This window comes from Phalangium opilio, unplaced genomic scaffold (genome assembly GCF_054372755.1).
Source record: "Phalangium opilio isolate 3A_F unplaced genomic scaffold, DU_Popi_V2 ptg000031l_1, whole genome shotgun sequence".
Lineage (NCBI taxonomy): Eukaryota > Metazoa > Arthropoda > Arachnida > Opiliones > Phalangiidae > Phalangium > Phalangium opilio.
The window spans coordinates 12,916,175-12,933,218 of record NW_028324158.1 but is presented as its reverse complement, the minus strand read 5'-3'; the positions used below and the strand labels follow the sequence as shown (position 1 = coordinate 12,933,218).

Genomic DNA, 17,044 nt, shown 5'->3' with positions numbered 1-17,044 from the left:
AGCACGATTTTATTTTAAAGTTTTGTAAAAAAAATATATGTATATATGCATATATTGATTTTATTCCGTAACATCAAACAATCTAGTAAGGGGTTCGATTTAATGTATTTTCTATAGGGATTTTAAACCATATTCAGATTGCATCTATCTATGATCGATTGTTTACCGATACAATTTAAATAAAACGAAAACCGTGGAGGTTTTAGTACAGTACATCCAAGTTATGAACTTTAACGTATTTCTTTGCAAATAAATTACTTAAGCTTGAATACAAATCATCCTGGTTTAGAATTAAGGGGTGCAGTTCGCGCGTTAATTATTCCAATTTCTGGGGATTCAAATTACCAAAACCGGAACTAACAAATCATTTGGGGTCCCCGTGGCAGTTTGCAAATGGTATAGTAATAGTAACCCACCACCACCGGAAACACGTAATAACACGTGTAATAAATCCAGGATGTCACATCGAAAGGAAAAGGAGGAGGGAAATATATATACTCCCGAATTAACTTACAAATAATTTATAGAATTCCATTACACATTGCGCGAATTACTTCAAATGACATTCTGTTTATGTCTGTGCCGTCTTCAAGAAGAATATTGTAATGAAGGGAATTGAGGCCTAAACCCGTTCCTTTTTGGTATAATCATAAGTTTATAAGATATGCTCCATAAGTATGACATTACCTATACTTTGTAATGCTTACTTACAGCTCGAGCTAGTTCGAGAACGACGGAAGCGAGTATTGAAGTCCTACACTCGGTGGTTAATTTTGCAGGACTTCCATCTAGGTCCTATTTAGTCTGTGCTAAGCCTTTGACAGCGCCAGCTCACCAGGCGTCGCTTTACCTCGAATCTAAGCTTTCAATAACCTTAAACGAGTGACAAACTTATGGGAGGAACATATCTTATGAACTTATGTTATAATAAAATTCATTTCAGTTTGATATAGTTGGTGATAGGTAACAAATTTTAATTACTATAATCATATCGACTTAATTTACTTTCATTGGTTGGTGTTAAGACTCGGTTCAGTTTGGTAAGGTTTCTGGACTGTCAAAGGCACGCGTGTGTGTAGAAGAGTATAAGGTCTCAGTTCCCGCGTTTAATGTATACTGACTGAAAATGAGATTATATTAGCGGTCGTACGCCGGACGTTGAAAGGACCAATATAGTAGCTCCTCGCAGTATATATAAACCCTTTCCTTTTGAAAAGCCGCCGCTATGAGTCTCTCTCTTGGGCATACGCCACGCTGGTCCCTCGCGTCAATACAGCCTAACAATTGATGTGTCAAGTTGAACCAGAAGTTTATAAACTAGTAGCGAGTTGGAGCTAATTTTAGAACGGTTCCCGAAAGTTACCCAAATTATTGGTACCCGCAGTCCCAGCAAATTTTGGCCTCGAAAACGAGGTTATCGTACGCTAAACTTCAATCTACTTCTGGTTTCACCTCGAACCACACCTTTCGGTGGATTTTACCATCGAAGCTAAATCTCATTTCACTTTCCCGCCAAGTTGTCGTTGACGTTCTGAGGTCTTAGCGCCTTCATGGGCCTCCATTTAGAAATAAGCTGGACGCGTGCGCGCGGTGACACGATCCAAACCTTAATCCCATCTCTATGGACCACTGGAAGACTCGGAGAGAAAGAGAGGGAAAGCCCCCCTGTATTCCGACTCCGCATCCTGGTCGCTTTTATTTGGTAAACAAAGAGATGGAAAAGCTTCTTAATGGGCAAGTTTTGGGTTCACGCGCCTGCCTACATATCGTTTTCAAGCTTAAGTTTATACCATGGGATAAAGCAGGGAATCGTTAGTTTTCCAGCTAATTCGATTTCAAGTAGGGTTTAGCATTAGTACGAAGTGTAACTCTATCTTGTTCAAACGTTCCCCCTCTTGGACGTTAATCTGTTTTTAAAACTACTTGGGTAACCAACCAATCCCATAGCTCCCGGCTTCTCCGAACCCCAGAGAGGATTTGGGCTTTTGCTTTTCACGATGCTACTACTGATAATAACCCCACACTTTACCTTACCCCCGTATCCCCCACCCTCGTGTAAGGTAAAAGGGTTATAGGGATGGAAATCGAAAAAGAAAAAAAAATACAGGTTGGGTTTCATTCTATATTTGATATCAAAGGATATTTTTAATTCAGTTTAATAGGATTAATATGAAATAAATTGGGTGCTGGCCGTGAGAGAGATAGGATAGATTTGTGAATTTAATTGTAATCGTTTAATAATTTAAGTTTTTAACTGTGGTGGTGACCCCCTTGAACTTTATTTACCCTTTGAAAGGTCATCTAACTTATATATAAATACTTTTGATACCACATAAATGAGGATTCGATATTAATGAGTTTTGATTAAAAATTTACCTCACTGCTATGGGACTGATTTTGAGGAGGAGGGGGAAATTTGGGGGGATTGGACCCCCCTGTTCCCGCTTTAGGATAGGTTCCAATAATTCGATCTTGATGTTTGGGGTTACCTTCAGAAGGGTAAAGCCTTTTGGAAACTTTTGATTATGAGCGGAGCATTTTCCTCAAGAGAGATAGGATAGAGAGAGAGTATGTAATCCGGGACTCCGGTCGCAATGGAGGAATGGTGGGTGCATTGGGATGATGCTCTAGTGCACTCTAATGTAAGAATAGAGTGTATCTGGGGCAACGTCGCTTGCTTCGTACCAATAGAGACGAAAACAAATATTGATCCGAGTGTACCAGTGCAAGATGGTCCACTCACTATTTCCCCCCCCCTTCCCCTTCGGTCTCTTCACCGCATCCCCAAATGCAACATTAAACTCTTTTTCGAGAAGGTCATGCCAGTAGCCTCAATAATTCTCTCTCTCTTGTGCACCTTTCAACCGATGCACTCCTCCTGTAGGTCAAAAGTGACCGCGATAAATTTTTACGAAGTGACTAAATAAAATAACAACGAAGATTTATATTTTAGTAATATTCTAAAAGAAAAAAAAACCTCTGATTCATGGACAAATATTCGTGTTCCCTCTCGCTCGGTGTTCGGCGAGCATAGCTTAACATTGGGTTAGATAAAGACAAGATAGTGGTGATCTGATAGAGAATCTCTTGGAATGTTTCATTTGAGAAGGAAGAATCATTTTCTTCTTTCTTTTTTTTCTACCATCTCTTTATTTATCGATGCCAATATGGAACTTATTTCTACTACCGCTTTGCAATACGGTACTACACCGTTCATTTCGTCTTTTTTACGAGTGTTGATATACCCCAATATATGTAACAGTAACTCCCTTGATAATATCGAGATCTGCCCATGAAATGAGCTTATGGTCGTGCTAAATTTTCTCCATTTCAAGAATTTCTCTTCCCCCCAAAAGGATCTTTTTGAACTGGATTTTTTGATGGTTAGATAAGACAGTTTATGTATGACTTGAAAGTCGAATTATAGTAGTAGGCCTATATTTTTAGTAGTAAAAACAAAACGTCTGGCACAGTGTTTATTATAGCAAAATAGTTCTTTTTGGGTTGCATGGTGGCTCCCCAAAATTCTTTTCACAAAAATATCAATGTTTCCATGAAATTCGATATTGTAGGGTGAATTATGAGCATTTATTTCACGGGGGGGCAGGTAGACCCCATACCTTAAAAACCTTTTTAATAATGGTTAGCCTATATCTACGGTCTGGAAGATGCAATAAGAGCTTTTAAAAGTCAACTTCGTTCCAGCATAGTTGTTTTTTAAGATCAAATTTGAGCTCCATCTTTCTTTCTTTTGCTTCCGTGTAATTCCACAATATATATCTTTTTTATCTTTCCTATCCTTAGAACGAGAAGGGAGAAAAATAGAGAAAAGCTTTTTGATTGCTCGTCGCAATCGAGAAATCCGAAACGATACAATTTTTGTAACAATTTTTTGGACCGAAAACACCAAAAAAAGAAAAGAGAAAATAGATCTTTCTTAAGCTGGCTTTTTTTTCTTATTTTTTCGTAGATCTAAGATTCTTCTGGGGTTTGGGGCAATTTACTTCAAATGGAATTGGATGAGGATTCTTTCTCTTTTTTCTTATTTCTTATTTTTCCGATAAAAGTTATAAGCAATATTCCTCTTACAGTTTCGTAATTTAAACTTAAGTTAGTGAAATTAATTTATTATTAAATATCCTACAACTTTTGTATTTCAAATATGTTGGAATATATATAATATTACGTGTAGTGTATCATTTAATTCAGTTTGAAAGGTTTATAGTTATTTCTTGAGTTCTTTATCGTGTTTACAATTACTTATTTGATCATAGTCTGGTGGTAGAAATTCTTCTTGGGTTATTTTAGAGTTTCTCAAAGTCCATTAGTATAGGCAATAAGTTTATAAGTGATATGTTCCTTCCATAAGTTTAACACTACCTATACTTCGTAATAATGCTAGAGACTTAAAGCTCGAGCTAGTTCGAGAACGACAAGTGAGAATTTTGAAGTCGGTTAATTTTTGCACTGTCCATCTTCCTATTTAGTCTGTATTACTAAGCCTTTGACATCGCCTCACCTGACTTTTCTTTACCTACGTCACTTCATGACAAGCTCGCAGTAACCAATGTCAAACTTACGGAAGATATGAACTTATGGAACGTTTCTGGGAACTTTCACCCAAGTACATGGCACGGAAATCTTTTACTTTTAACATCACATTTCCATTTGAAGCGAATTCAACATCATCTCTCTCGATCCCCAGAAAAACCTCTATACCGAATAAAAAAGAAATATATCGGATATTCGACAAGTAAAGATATCCCGTATGAATTTAGGCAATTCTCCCTTGAATATTTACAGTAGCTTAACTTCAATGGGTTACTTTTAAAAATAGGGATGTGATAGTGTAATTTTCATGGGTGAATGATGGTGGATTCATTAGCTCTCGGAAAGAACATGGTTGTAGGGAAAAGTATGAGCTTGGAACGCGGTTATGAATATTAAACTGTTGAAAAGATATGGGTTGCCACGTTTCCCTATCTTTTTTTTCTTCTAAGCCTTGGCTGGTGGAAAAAACATATATATATGTTCTTTTACATCTTGCCGCCGATGCAGCCGCAAAAAGTGCTCTCGGATAATCTTGAAAATTTATCGTGGATCGTGATGCTCCTTACTAATTTTAACCTAGAAACGTTTTTGTCTTCAAAAGAGAACTTTAACCCTTTTTTTTCTAAGGATCCCCCATAGCGAAATATTTTTAAGAACCATCTGTATATTTACAACGGAATTCAAAATAATGAATTCATGTAAATCGACCGATAATATTTTATCACGAAGATCAAAGACTGTATTTCAATATCTTTGAAATTTTTAAAGAAGGCTTGCTTGACGTATACGTACACGTTTGAAGGGCGTATAAAACTCTCCAATAAATGGTATATTTTCCGGATCGTACATTGATGATAAGTCTAGCTAGCTATATAAAGCCGGTTGATTCCTGGAAGATTTCTTTTTTAAATCCGGAAAAGGAGGGTGGGTATAGAGGGGAGTGTACGGGGTTACGGTGGTGGGGGGGGCGAAGGGGCCAAACCCCAGAGCCGGATAGAAGGGGGTTTATCCACGAGAGCCGACTCGGCAATTCCGGGCCAAATGTAAAGCCGCATGCTGTGGAATTCTAGCTCTTTTTTATACATCCGAATAGGTAAGGTTCCCTTTTGGCTTGCTCGCTTCTCATCTTTTTCCCTGGCGGATTTATTCCAACCTCTTTCTCCTCTCTCTCTCTCTCTCTCTCTCTCTCTCTCTCTCTCTCTCTCTCTCTCTCTCTCTCTCTCTCTCTCTCTCTCTCTCTCTCTCTCTCTCTCTCTCTCTCTCTCTCTCTCTCTCTCTCTCTCTCTCTCTCTCTCTCTCTCTCTCTCTCTCTCTCTCTCTCTCTCTCTCTCTCTCTCTCTCTCTCTCTCTTCCCGTTAGGGTTAGAGTTAGTCCTGGAGTCCCCCCCTCCTGCTCCTTCATCTTCTTATTTCCAGGATTGGCCCAAAGGCAATTGTATGGATGGATAAAAATACGGTGGTTCCGTTCACACTTAATGAACGGAATTATTAGGTATTTTTCTATACCGATGTTTTAGAAGAAAGTTTGTGTCTTAAAGTATATACACGCGTTAATGCGACCTAGTCTTTGAAGTATAAAATAAACCCCTTAAGGTAAAGGTTTTTCCGCTACTGTAGCGAAAGAATAACCTATATCCCTTTTGTTTTCCTCCGCAGACGTCTTAACGGGGTACTGTTAGGCTTAGGTATAGGTATAGTTGTATATAGCTTTTGTTTCAGCCATAGGTGAACTTTGCACGGATGCTGATCATTTGCCTGGGAGCGTTGCTTCTCCTCGTTATGGACTGATTCTCTACGTTCGTTATTAAAAGGAGAATGTAGTTGAAGTTACCAAAGAGATTATTTTGTTTACTATATCCCGCCTTGTACCGTATTCCATATGATAAGATGAACCGTTGTCTCGTGCTGCTAGCATTAACTTCTGGCGCGTGCTTGCCTCCCACTCCCCTGTTTCCCGCCATTCCCTCAATAAAAGTACGCGCGGAGCTGGCGTTCCTAATAGCTCGTAACGTAATTAAGTTCCCGCCACTACTTTCCCGCGCGATTTTCTCTTTTCGGTAAAGCTAGAGCGTCCAACGTTCTTAAAACAGTCTACTTCTGTTCGTTTAAACAATTGAAACTAATGAAGAGAGGTTAAGGGGAATAAGGATACACGTGGTTGTTACGCATACCTGGATACTTTCGTTTGTATTGTTTCAGATATTATCTAGGCAACGTTTAATGTCGGCCCGCTAGGCAAATTGCTCAACCTCCAAATTTTTCTACTACAAAATTTTTACGATGTGTATATATATATACGTAATTGCATCCTTACAATCGGTCGAAAAGTGATTTTCACCGGCTGTAATTTTGTACCCATTTTAAGAGTGTAATTCGCTTAAATCTCTATGGGATTAACCGTAGGAACCTCAAAAATTTATTCCCCAGTAATTTTGTCGTCGTCTAGTTTTAGTTACACTTTTTGAAAGACTATAATTCGCTACGGAAAACCATGATTTTTGATAACGAATTTTAACCATTCTTAAGTTGCAAAAATGATTGGGGTATAATTCCCTTAACAGTAATAACAAGGGAGACGGTGCGGATTTAGCCCCCCCCCCCCTCCCCAAATAAACGCGTTATTTGTTTGCTAGTCGGCTTACAAATTTTTCGGGGGTTGCAGCGGATAAAAATGAAATTTTTGATTCTCGTGAGAATCAAGTTTCCCGGAAAAATGTATTTAATTTTACCAGGAATATAAAGCTTAGGCATAATTATCTTGAATTAAACACCGTTATCTTTGGTAGTAGATGATTGAGAGGGGGTAATAAATATTCACGTGGAAATTGAATTAATTCCAGTCCTTGTTTGAGGTTGGAAGCCTCGGTAACTTTTATAAAGAGGTTCCCGCCCCGTAATCATATTGGAAACTGCTGCGCGGCCGTCAAAATTATGCTTCATATTTTCGAACCAACTTTCCGAGCTTTTATAATCGAATTAGAGGTTTGCGTGGGGTTGATGGGAACACTAACCCCCCCCCCTCACTCCGCTTAAGTTAAAATCAATTCAGTGATTCAATTAAAAAGTTTTCCATATACTAGCTTTAATATTAAAATAACAAGCTTACTTATAAACAAAAATATGTTTGAATTAAAATTTTATTGAAATTATAATTATTATTTATTAAATTTTGTTTTGATTTTGGTTTAATTTTAATTAATATTTTTTAATTGTTTCTTTTTGGGGTTTAGATAGCCGGTGTTTCTCCATATGGAGGGAGTGGTTAAAACGAGTCGTTTGAATCGTCAGGGATCTCGTCTCCGACGACAACGCAGTCAACAGGACTGGCAAGATTATAGTTCCTCCGATAACGAAGATGATATTGACACTCATCCACCTTATTACACCGAAGAACACGAATACGAGGACCCTCGAAACGCCATTGACCCCAGATCACAGAAACACGTACCTGGTAAGTCCATTAAACATTCAAATCATAATATTGAAAATAATTTTAGAAAACTTCCCTTGCTGGGTAAATTCATTAAGAATTTTGTTAGTATTTATGTGGTAATATTGTTGAAAATTCGTTCTAAACGTTACATGGTACTAAAAATATTGGTCCTTCGCAGCATCTTCCAGCTCTCACAATCCTAGCTCCTTTTTATATCTTTTCTTGAATACGTATAAGACATACAGTCGAATTATAAAAACTATCTTGACAACGGTATAGGGACGAGCCCTTGCATTCAGGATATGTAGATTAAACAATGACTATTTCACGTAACTCCTCCCCCTAGCGGGAAACGCAAATATTCGTAGAGAAAAGAAAGAAATAGCGGGATATATGTATAGGGGTTACTTTAAAATTCATTACTTTTGGAAATAAGCATGGGGACCCGGAGGACAAGAGAGAGGGAGACAATCAAACGAACCACTGTCGCACCCCACACCCCTTACCATCATGTGGGTATCAAGTCCCCTTCCTTACTGTAATATTAACCGTAACCGCTAAGACGTTTCTTAAGCGATGAATCAACTCGGGCTTATAGCGTCGCGTCTCTTTGCAAGATAACATATCCTTCCTGGTACATGGTTGTTGTAATAAATGAGGTTGTTGAGGCCACGCTCAGATCGTAACCTATTTTGACACTGTGGAGATTTGGGGAAAACATTTGATAAAATTTCATTAAGGTCTTTGTGATGTACTACTGGACAATTCCTCAACCATCCTAACCATAATCTCTCAGATGAATGTCCCTGCATTTAATATTCGCATTATAACTGAACCGACTGAGAATTTCACCGTCTGTCAGTTCCTTTTTCCCCCCAGCATTTCTTTATTCATCTAGGTTTTTGAAATACATGCATTTTGAGCCGTAGATTCGTTGTCGGGAGCATACTATCCAAGAGACGATATTCATAAATATACGATTATACTATCGAAATAGCTAGTAACCGATTTTTTTGGGGTCCCCCTTCCCGATCTATTTTTTATACATGTATTTATTTATTAAAACGTGTCAATCCGCCTTTATAAGTTGTAGCTTCTTCCCATATTCCACTCGGCTTCGGCTTCTCCTTCTTGCTAAAATGGATTTTAATTATTCAAGAATGTCGTGCTGCGTGACATTTATAAATAAAAGTTTTCCAGATAAAAGAGGGTCAAATATACAGTATAAATAAATACAGGGTGTTATAGAACATAAATTTCGACTTCAAACTATACTACAGGGTTCTGGAATAATAGTTCAAACTCAAAAGTAATTTTGGAAGAAGTATTTAGGTATACATTGTTTTAACCAAGGCTTAAAAGAGAAAAACAAAAGACAAGCTGAAGTTGTGCATCCCAAGAAAAATGAATTTGTTCTTCGTTGCCTTCTTTCTTATATAAAGGGGGGCTACTCCCCGCTGATTTTATTTGTTGTGTGGGAAGTACAGTACAGAGGGGGGTTAGGGATAAGTCATGTCCAGAAAATACCCCCCACCCGTTGTTTCTAAGGGGGGAATCTACCTCGTTAAAGTGGTTCTACGTCAAGTACTTTGGGAAAACAATTTTCGGTGGGGACACGGCCGGGACTACCTAGGCTACAGCTTGACCAACAAACGGCCCCTTAATGAACATCAAAACAATATAAGTCTAGAGGACCCCCCACCACACCCCGTTTTCGTTCTATGAGGGGAGATACCCCATTGTTCTTTCTTTCTTTCTCATGGTCGGTTCTAGGGTTCTATTCATTCTTAGCCATACCTCGTTAGACCCAATTCTTCTTGTTGAAGCTATCATAAGCGCATTATTTATACCACCATATAAGTCGTGGTTACTTGACGAAAAAGATATATGTGTTTAGAATTTATTTAATTATGAATAAATCTTAACTAGAACTTCCGGAATCTTTATAAAGGAGGGGATATCAGCAAAACTTTCGTGACCCCAACTAACAAAATTCAACCCGTCTCTTTCTCTCCCTAAGGAACGTGCTATAGTTTCTATCACGTACTAGTGTCTATATGAATGGCTCAATTTTGCTGTCATCAAAGTTTCTCAACACGTTCCAAACATATCTTTATTTTTCTTTTCCTTATAAAGGGGTTTAAAGTAACTTTGATTCGCGTCTCTTTATGTTCGAATCTAATAGAGATTTTCGCTCCCCCCCTCTCTAACGTGTAACTCGAATTTTGTAAGATATCAGTAATGGTGTTTGACACCTTTTGTTTTATGTAAACGAAAGATTTACCTGCAGGCCCTAATTTTTCTTACAGGTACATCCTCGTGTACTTTATATTGTTAATAACATCTTAGTGGTAAGAAAATGTGGGGTCGAACACTTACCTGGCGGAAAAGTTTGTAGAATTCTGTTTGATTCAGTGATCATTCAGATTTCCAATCTTGTAAGAGATACTCTCTCAAATTGCTATCGCAGTTAAAGTTAAAAAATTTCTCTAGCACCTTTAGTGCCCACTGATGAGATGGCAATGTTAAGTGTCCAACCTCTCTAATGATGTAAGTCTAACTTATATAAAATAAGTGTCTATCCAGTCTGGTAAGCCTTGCGGGAAGAGAAAAGGTGCACCATCGTGAAGGAAAGGGTTTTACCAAGTTTTAGGAGGCCAGTCAATTTGAGTTTCCATCGGTGCAGCAGTTACTACCGCTATAATAGGGTAGGGTCTACGTCAATGAGGGTAAGGGGTAAGATAGAGTCTGGATGGAAAGGGGGGGTTTGAGGAGTAAGAACCCTTTTAATTACGGAAAAATAATGAAATGACAAGGCGGTAGATGCCTAACTCCTCGTTTGTCTAGAACCCAGTGTCCCTATACCGACCCTCACCCTCCTTCCACGGTTGACATTCTAATTACAATATGGACGAAGACGACCTATAGCTATATAGTTTGGTTCAAGTTCACTTGGGAAAGGGCGTAGAAGACACATTAATGAAAAAAAAAAGGTGTAATTACTGGCAATTTTTCCAAAGAGAGTATCCGTAAGTGCGAACACCACCTTATTTCTCTCTCTTTACCAATTTAAATTTGCAATGCGCGAGTTTTGGACAGCGTTTGATATTAACGTATTGTAATGGATGGAAACGAGCTGTGGTGCAGGTTGCCCGAAGCGTTTGGAATGAATTTTTAGGACGCGTAAGGTTGATGGGGAGTTGGACGACTCTCGTTTTGTCCCTCATTATGTAGATTGGGGTAGGGAATGTATATAGGACAAACTGTCCATCTAATATCTGGCCGCGGTGATAATCGTCCAGACATACCATTTCATTTTTGAAGCACCGACCAACCTCTTTGCTTATCACTGTAATTTTTTTTATTATACGTTGTTAATTGCTTCCAAGTTTGTTGAGTGATGGACATAGATGGTCAAGGGCGGGTTTGGTTTGACCATCTAAGATAAATATTATGACTGCATTCATGAATCGATATAAAATTCGAATTTAAATTGGTCGCCTTAGAACAATTTTGATTGCACTTCTATGGTTTTTAATATCGCCCTTTTTGGGTAGGGGGGGTTTAAAAGTGTTAAACCCCTCGGATAGTAAAAACCCCTCGTGAACGTGACTTATCAATTTTTAAAATTAGGGGCATTGGAAGCTCAGAAATCATCTTTAAGGGTCCTCAATTGAAAAGCCAAAAAAAAAAGAACGCGAATAATTTCGTTGAAAAATAATTAGAGGGCTCATCGTGCAAAATGCCAGAAAGAGAGAGAGAGAGAGACCTTCGGATTAAAGGAACATTTACAGAGGGAATTTAAAACAAAGAGAAGAGAGTTTTGATATTAATTTTTTTTCTATTGAAGTCAGGGGATCCGCGTGCCCCCATTTGCCCCTTCCTCAAAATCGTATCACGCTAGCCACGCGTTACTCCATGGTATTCACGCATCGGGCGTCTGGGGGCATACACCTATATAACTTAGGAAAGATAAAAAACGCCTAAGGCACGTCAGGCATTTCAAACAAAGTACGTGAGGTCTCCTTCTCTCTCTCTCTCGCTCTCTCTCTCTCTCCCTGACTCTGACTGACTCTTGAAAGAAAAATGTAGGAGGGAAATTCTATAAGGATAAATACTAGGATTTAAGGGGAAAATATTGTATGTCTGAATTGATTCTTTCAAGAAATGAATTGGGGTTATCTTTCTAAATGAGAACCAATCAGCAAATAGAATGATGGATAAATTGACTATTAATTTCCGAGTACCGAATATTTACCTACCTTGGGGATAAAAAGTTACCTTTCAAACGTATACTCTTTCAGAACTTCTATTTCTTTTGTCTAAAAGTGAATTTACAATATTTTTCCACTGAGATTTTTTGGGTCTAAATTCGATCAACGGCGTTTTCTGGCCCAAACTCCAAAGAGGAGTTGCACGCATCTAAAGATTTCGTCCCCTTTTCCTACTCCTCCTTGGGGATTTACAGCCTATCACGTAAGCCTATTATTAGATAGAAAGGCCAAGTTTTGTAAGGGGGTGGGAGAGTTACGTTACGGAATTTCTATACCGGAGAAGTTTGTTTTCTTACCAGTTTAACGCTTTTTGCCTCTCTAAGCCCGAAGGTAATCTGAAGTGTACGTACCCTCGGTTAAAGTGCCCCCGAATATTGTCCATTTTAGCCCGATTTTTACTGTATATTCCAATCCAGTTTCGTCCCATTTTCGAAATTCAACGCTGAAAAACTTAATCCGAACAAACCCCCGTATGCTATAGCGTAATATTCACTGAATATCGAGGGTGAGATGATCCCAGAACAAATCAGGTTCATCCCAGTTTGAATCAATCAATTGGTATTGTTGAGGGGAAGTTTCTTCTCCCATTGAAAATACATTGTATTCGAAACAGTTAGTTTGGAATTGATCCGTACGATTTTTCCTATGGAAGATTAAGGGTGGATGATTCGCGAAACGAAGCACAGGCAAACTTGGAAGGCATCACTCCTAGGCTTAAGAGTAAATATTGGCTTAACTTAAAGAGCTTTAGAATTCGAATGGCGAAAAGTTCACCTTACTCTCTATATTCGCCCTGGAACAGTTAATGAAGGAAAAGGGCTCGATATAGGCTTGATTTTTATAAAGAATTCGGCTAGTACTTCATTGGCGAATTCGACTCGAAGACGTTTCAATTCTAGCTTGGTTCTAGCTTATAAAGAAAAAGATTTTTTTTTCTCTCTCTCTCTCTCTCTTCGGAATTTTTGTATTTGAGAAGAGATCTTACGCTTTTGAAAACGACTTGTTTGGAGGTGTACTGTTACGTACATGTACGACGTGTCTGCAGTCTGCCGAGCCCTGTTATATATATCCTCGCTTTTGTCGGAAGCGAATCTAACTGGAAACCTCTGCTTTTTCAAAAGTCAAACAAACGCGCGAAAACCATACGTTCCTAGAAGTTTATCATCTAACCTTCTAAACGGCACGAGATTTCAGCGATATAATAATTTTTTTCTCGAGATTTAAGAGAGATTATAATTTTTTTCACGAGATTTCATCGATATCAGAATTATTTTCACGAGATTTCATCGATATCATATTTTTTTCACGAGATTTCATCGATATTATAATTTTTTTCACGAGATTTCATCGATATCATAATTTAGTTTTCACGAGATTTTAGTGTAAAGTCATTCGTCACGAGATTTGACAAACTTTCTCGTGATAATATAAAAACAACACGTGTAAGATTAAGACCATACTTCTTTGACAACAACAAAAAAATTGAGCTGTGACGAAAATAACAATGCATAGGCCTACTTCAAGATTACAAACTTTTGTTAAAATACCTCTGATCTTGAGAGTGTTTCTCTAAATTTATGTGTGCTTTGCTTTTCAAGAATCAGCGTTATAGAAATAAGAAGAGGGGGAAGAAGAAAAAAAACGGAACAGCACCCGGAATTAGATTTTCCGTTGGTTTCAACTTAGCCAAGCACCTAGTTCCTACTTCCTCTTTTACAAAAGTGGATGTTTGAGAATGGCAAGCAATCCCCCTCTCGCTCGCTTAGATTTTCGAGCTTTAACCGATGGAAAAATGCTGTTTTAGGGATTTTTCCCTTCCCCCCCCTCTACTTCCCAATCGCAAATCTTGGGGTTGGAAATTGACACAAGACCTCGTTACAACCTTTGGGATTTTACTAGATAACTTCTCTCTCTCTCTCTCTCTCTCTTTAGTTCTCTCTCTTTGAAGGCGGGAGCTAAGAAGTTGGGATTGTTTTGGGAAATGGAGAAATAGAATATGGTGACGAAACTCTGATGGCTCAGCGTAATCGGTTTACGGAAAAATTTGGAGTGATTAGCCCCTCGATTTTTAGACTTAAATGTTTTTGAAACGGAGTTTTAATAACTTCAGTTTTAATAGAAAAAATTATTGTTATGATATTAGAAGTATATTAAATTTCAAAGCTATTAGGGGGTGGCTGTTCTAGATATTTTCACGCGGATCTAAGTGGCTGGCTTTCCAAATCTTTAAGATTATAAGTCAAAGAAAAATAGGTCTAACAATTTTGGCTTAAAATAGGCTTAGCGTAGAGTGTTTTGCGCGTGATTCTTTTTCAATTTTCTTTATTTTCTTTTTCGTTATCGTTAAAAAACACCAAAAATTTCAGGATATCGAAAAAATGAAAATACTATAGCGTGCGATGTAAAGATCCAGTTTAGGATTTTTTCCTTTTTATATATATGTAGCCCAAGGACCGAGGCTTAGCTACAGACCCAAAACTATATAGTATACCCACCTACTTTACTATAGATTTTGTTTCAAAAATTTAACTCGGTCTACAAAAAAAGAACGAAACCCCTTTTCCGTTTTAGAAGCAAAATAAATCGAAAAACGCTTTAGGTAGCTTTCAGGTTCGCTTATTTTTTTAAAAGGAAAGGGTTGAGACGGGTTTTCAAAAGAGGGGGGAGGGATAAAATGGATGCTGTAATGCGATTTTCAATAGATTTTTCTTTTAGCTAGCGATCGAGAGCTTTCTATACAATCCTTGAAAAGTATAGTCTTAGTTCGGACACTAGTATAGAATAAATAAAAAACAATAAAACATACGATGGTAAAACGTGTATCGGATTTCTATAACTATGGGATTTTCATATTCAAATAAGAGAAATATGGTTTGATTTTTTTTTTGTTACTGAAATAGATAATTCCAGGTTTTAAATTAATTATATTTATTTTGCTCTGCTATTTTTATAAGCTAGGGGTCAAAATGTCACTGCACGATAAGTCTAGAAATGGTTGGTATATTTAATGATATTTGTATTAAAGGAACAGATCATTATTTTGGGGTAAATTAAGCTTATTACATCAGCAAAGAAGGCAGCAGTTTGATTTATATTCCCTTTAAATAATTATGAAGTCTTATATAACCTATTTGTAGATCTTGAAATTAATTTTAGAATATTGGGCTCTTGGGAAAAAGGGATTTATATATAAAAAATCTCTCTAGTCTAACTAAAACCATCTTCATTAAAACTTAAATGAGATCTTGGTAGAGACCTAGCGGCAAAGAACAAGTGCCTCCTAAATTTTTCAGTAAAGCAATCTTGAGTACTTGGGTACTTTGCTAATAAAGAATACGCGCGGTGCGGTTACTTTTAAACTATGGATGAATTTCACTTTCCCCGCATGGTGGAGTTCATTATTAAGCCTTGGCTACACCGTTTTAGGCCTTGGTTCTTATTTCAAAGGTTTTTAGCATTATCAAAGAGATGCGGTGCGGAGCGGGAATGGCGGAATAGCTGACTTTTATTTCGTTCAAAGGCTTTTTGAGCTCATTAAATTTTGAGGGGTTCTATCCCCTTTTTCGCCACCCCTCCCCCTCCCCCATACGCTCTCACTCACGCCCTAATTAAGCCTTATTAGCTGAATTACTCAAATTCTTAGCCTCGTCCTTTTTATATACATATATGTATAATTTTAAGTGAATTTCTATGGTATATATTATATAGTGAATATATCTATGGCTATGGGATATTATAGAATTAATTTTTAAGTGTTTATTTAAGTAAATAATTAATTTTTATAATAATAATGAGAGTAATAAATAATTTTTAATTTTTGGGGTAAGTGTGGTGAAGCAAACTTACAGGCGGAATTAACCCCATGTTAATCCTATGGCCCCTGTAAAAATGTTTTACCCGCAATACACTCCTGTTCATGGTGAAGCCAGCTTACAGGCGGAATTAACTCCATGTTAATCCTATGGCCCCTGTAAAACATTTTTACCCGCGGTACACTGATGTTCATCTTGAGGCTACTGTACAGGGACAATGTTTAAAATTTTCGAAAAATAATTATTTTTAATTGTTTTAACTTAGTTGAATTAAGGTACTTTCACTAGTGCGACTATATTTAGCTAGCTCAGAAGTAGGTCAAATTTACTTAATTCATTCTAGATTAAATAAGATTCTGCTACCCGATATTATCACTTTGTTGTTCTTCTCGGCGACATCTGGCTCTGATCTGAGCAAACGAAGAAAGAGGTGGTAGCTAATATCCCTAACAATTAGGTACAACTAGACAAGCTCCGGTTAAGAAAACATCTAAAATTGATCCTCGTGGAATTGGTCGGGGGCTTCTAATTAGGACATCATTCGTTCATTCCTTCTTCCCTTGTCTTTCATTGGGGGGCCATTCGGGATGGTGGGGGGGGGGAGCAACCAGTGTTAAAATGTCTCCTTCGAATCAATGTTTGATTACACGCTTCTGCAATCGAATCCTGACATCCGCCCTACCCAGAATTTCTTGTATTCATTCGAAGGCATGGAAGATTGGGGAGGGGGCAAATCCCCCTAAAAGAGAAGCGATAACTTTTGGTCCGTTGCCACCTTGAGTTGTCACGCCCTAAGTTTTCCCCCGACTTAAAGCCGTTCGACCCCTTTTAAAAGAAGGACCAAGTCAAAGTGGAATTGGGCGGGAATGAAAAGTTTTCGGTTACTTATCTTTTTGGGAAGGAAAACGTGACATTTTATCTAGATTTGTTTTTGGAGAAACGAGCAAACTCACTTCATCTCCTTCCCCATCCTCC

The 17,044-nt window shown here is 37.9% G+C and overlaps 1 protein-coding gene across 3 annotated transcripts in view; it reads left to right on the top strand.

Moving 5' to 3' along the window:
- LOC149690712 (teneurin-m-like) overlaps window positions 1-17,044 on the top strand; it is a 143,772-nt gene that overhangs the window by 61,962 nt on the left and 64,766 nt on the right. For all 3 annotated transcript variants that reach the window (XM_089870325.1, XM_089870324.1, XM_089870323.1), the window contains exon 3: window positions 7,781-8,001. In XM_089870325.1, the coding sequence (XP_089726451.1) occupies window positions 7,800-8,001 (202 nt within the window). In that variant the 5' untranslated portion in view covers window positions 7,781-7,799. The remainder of the gene's footprint in view (window positions 1-7,780; window positions 8,002-17,044) is intronic.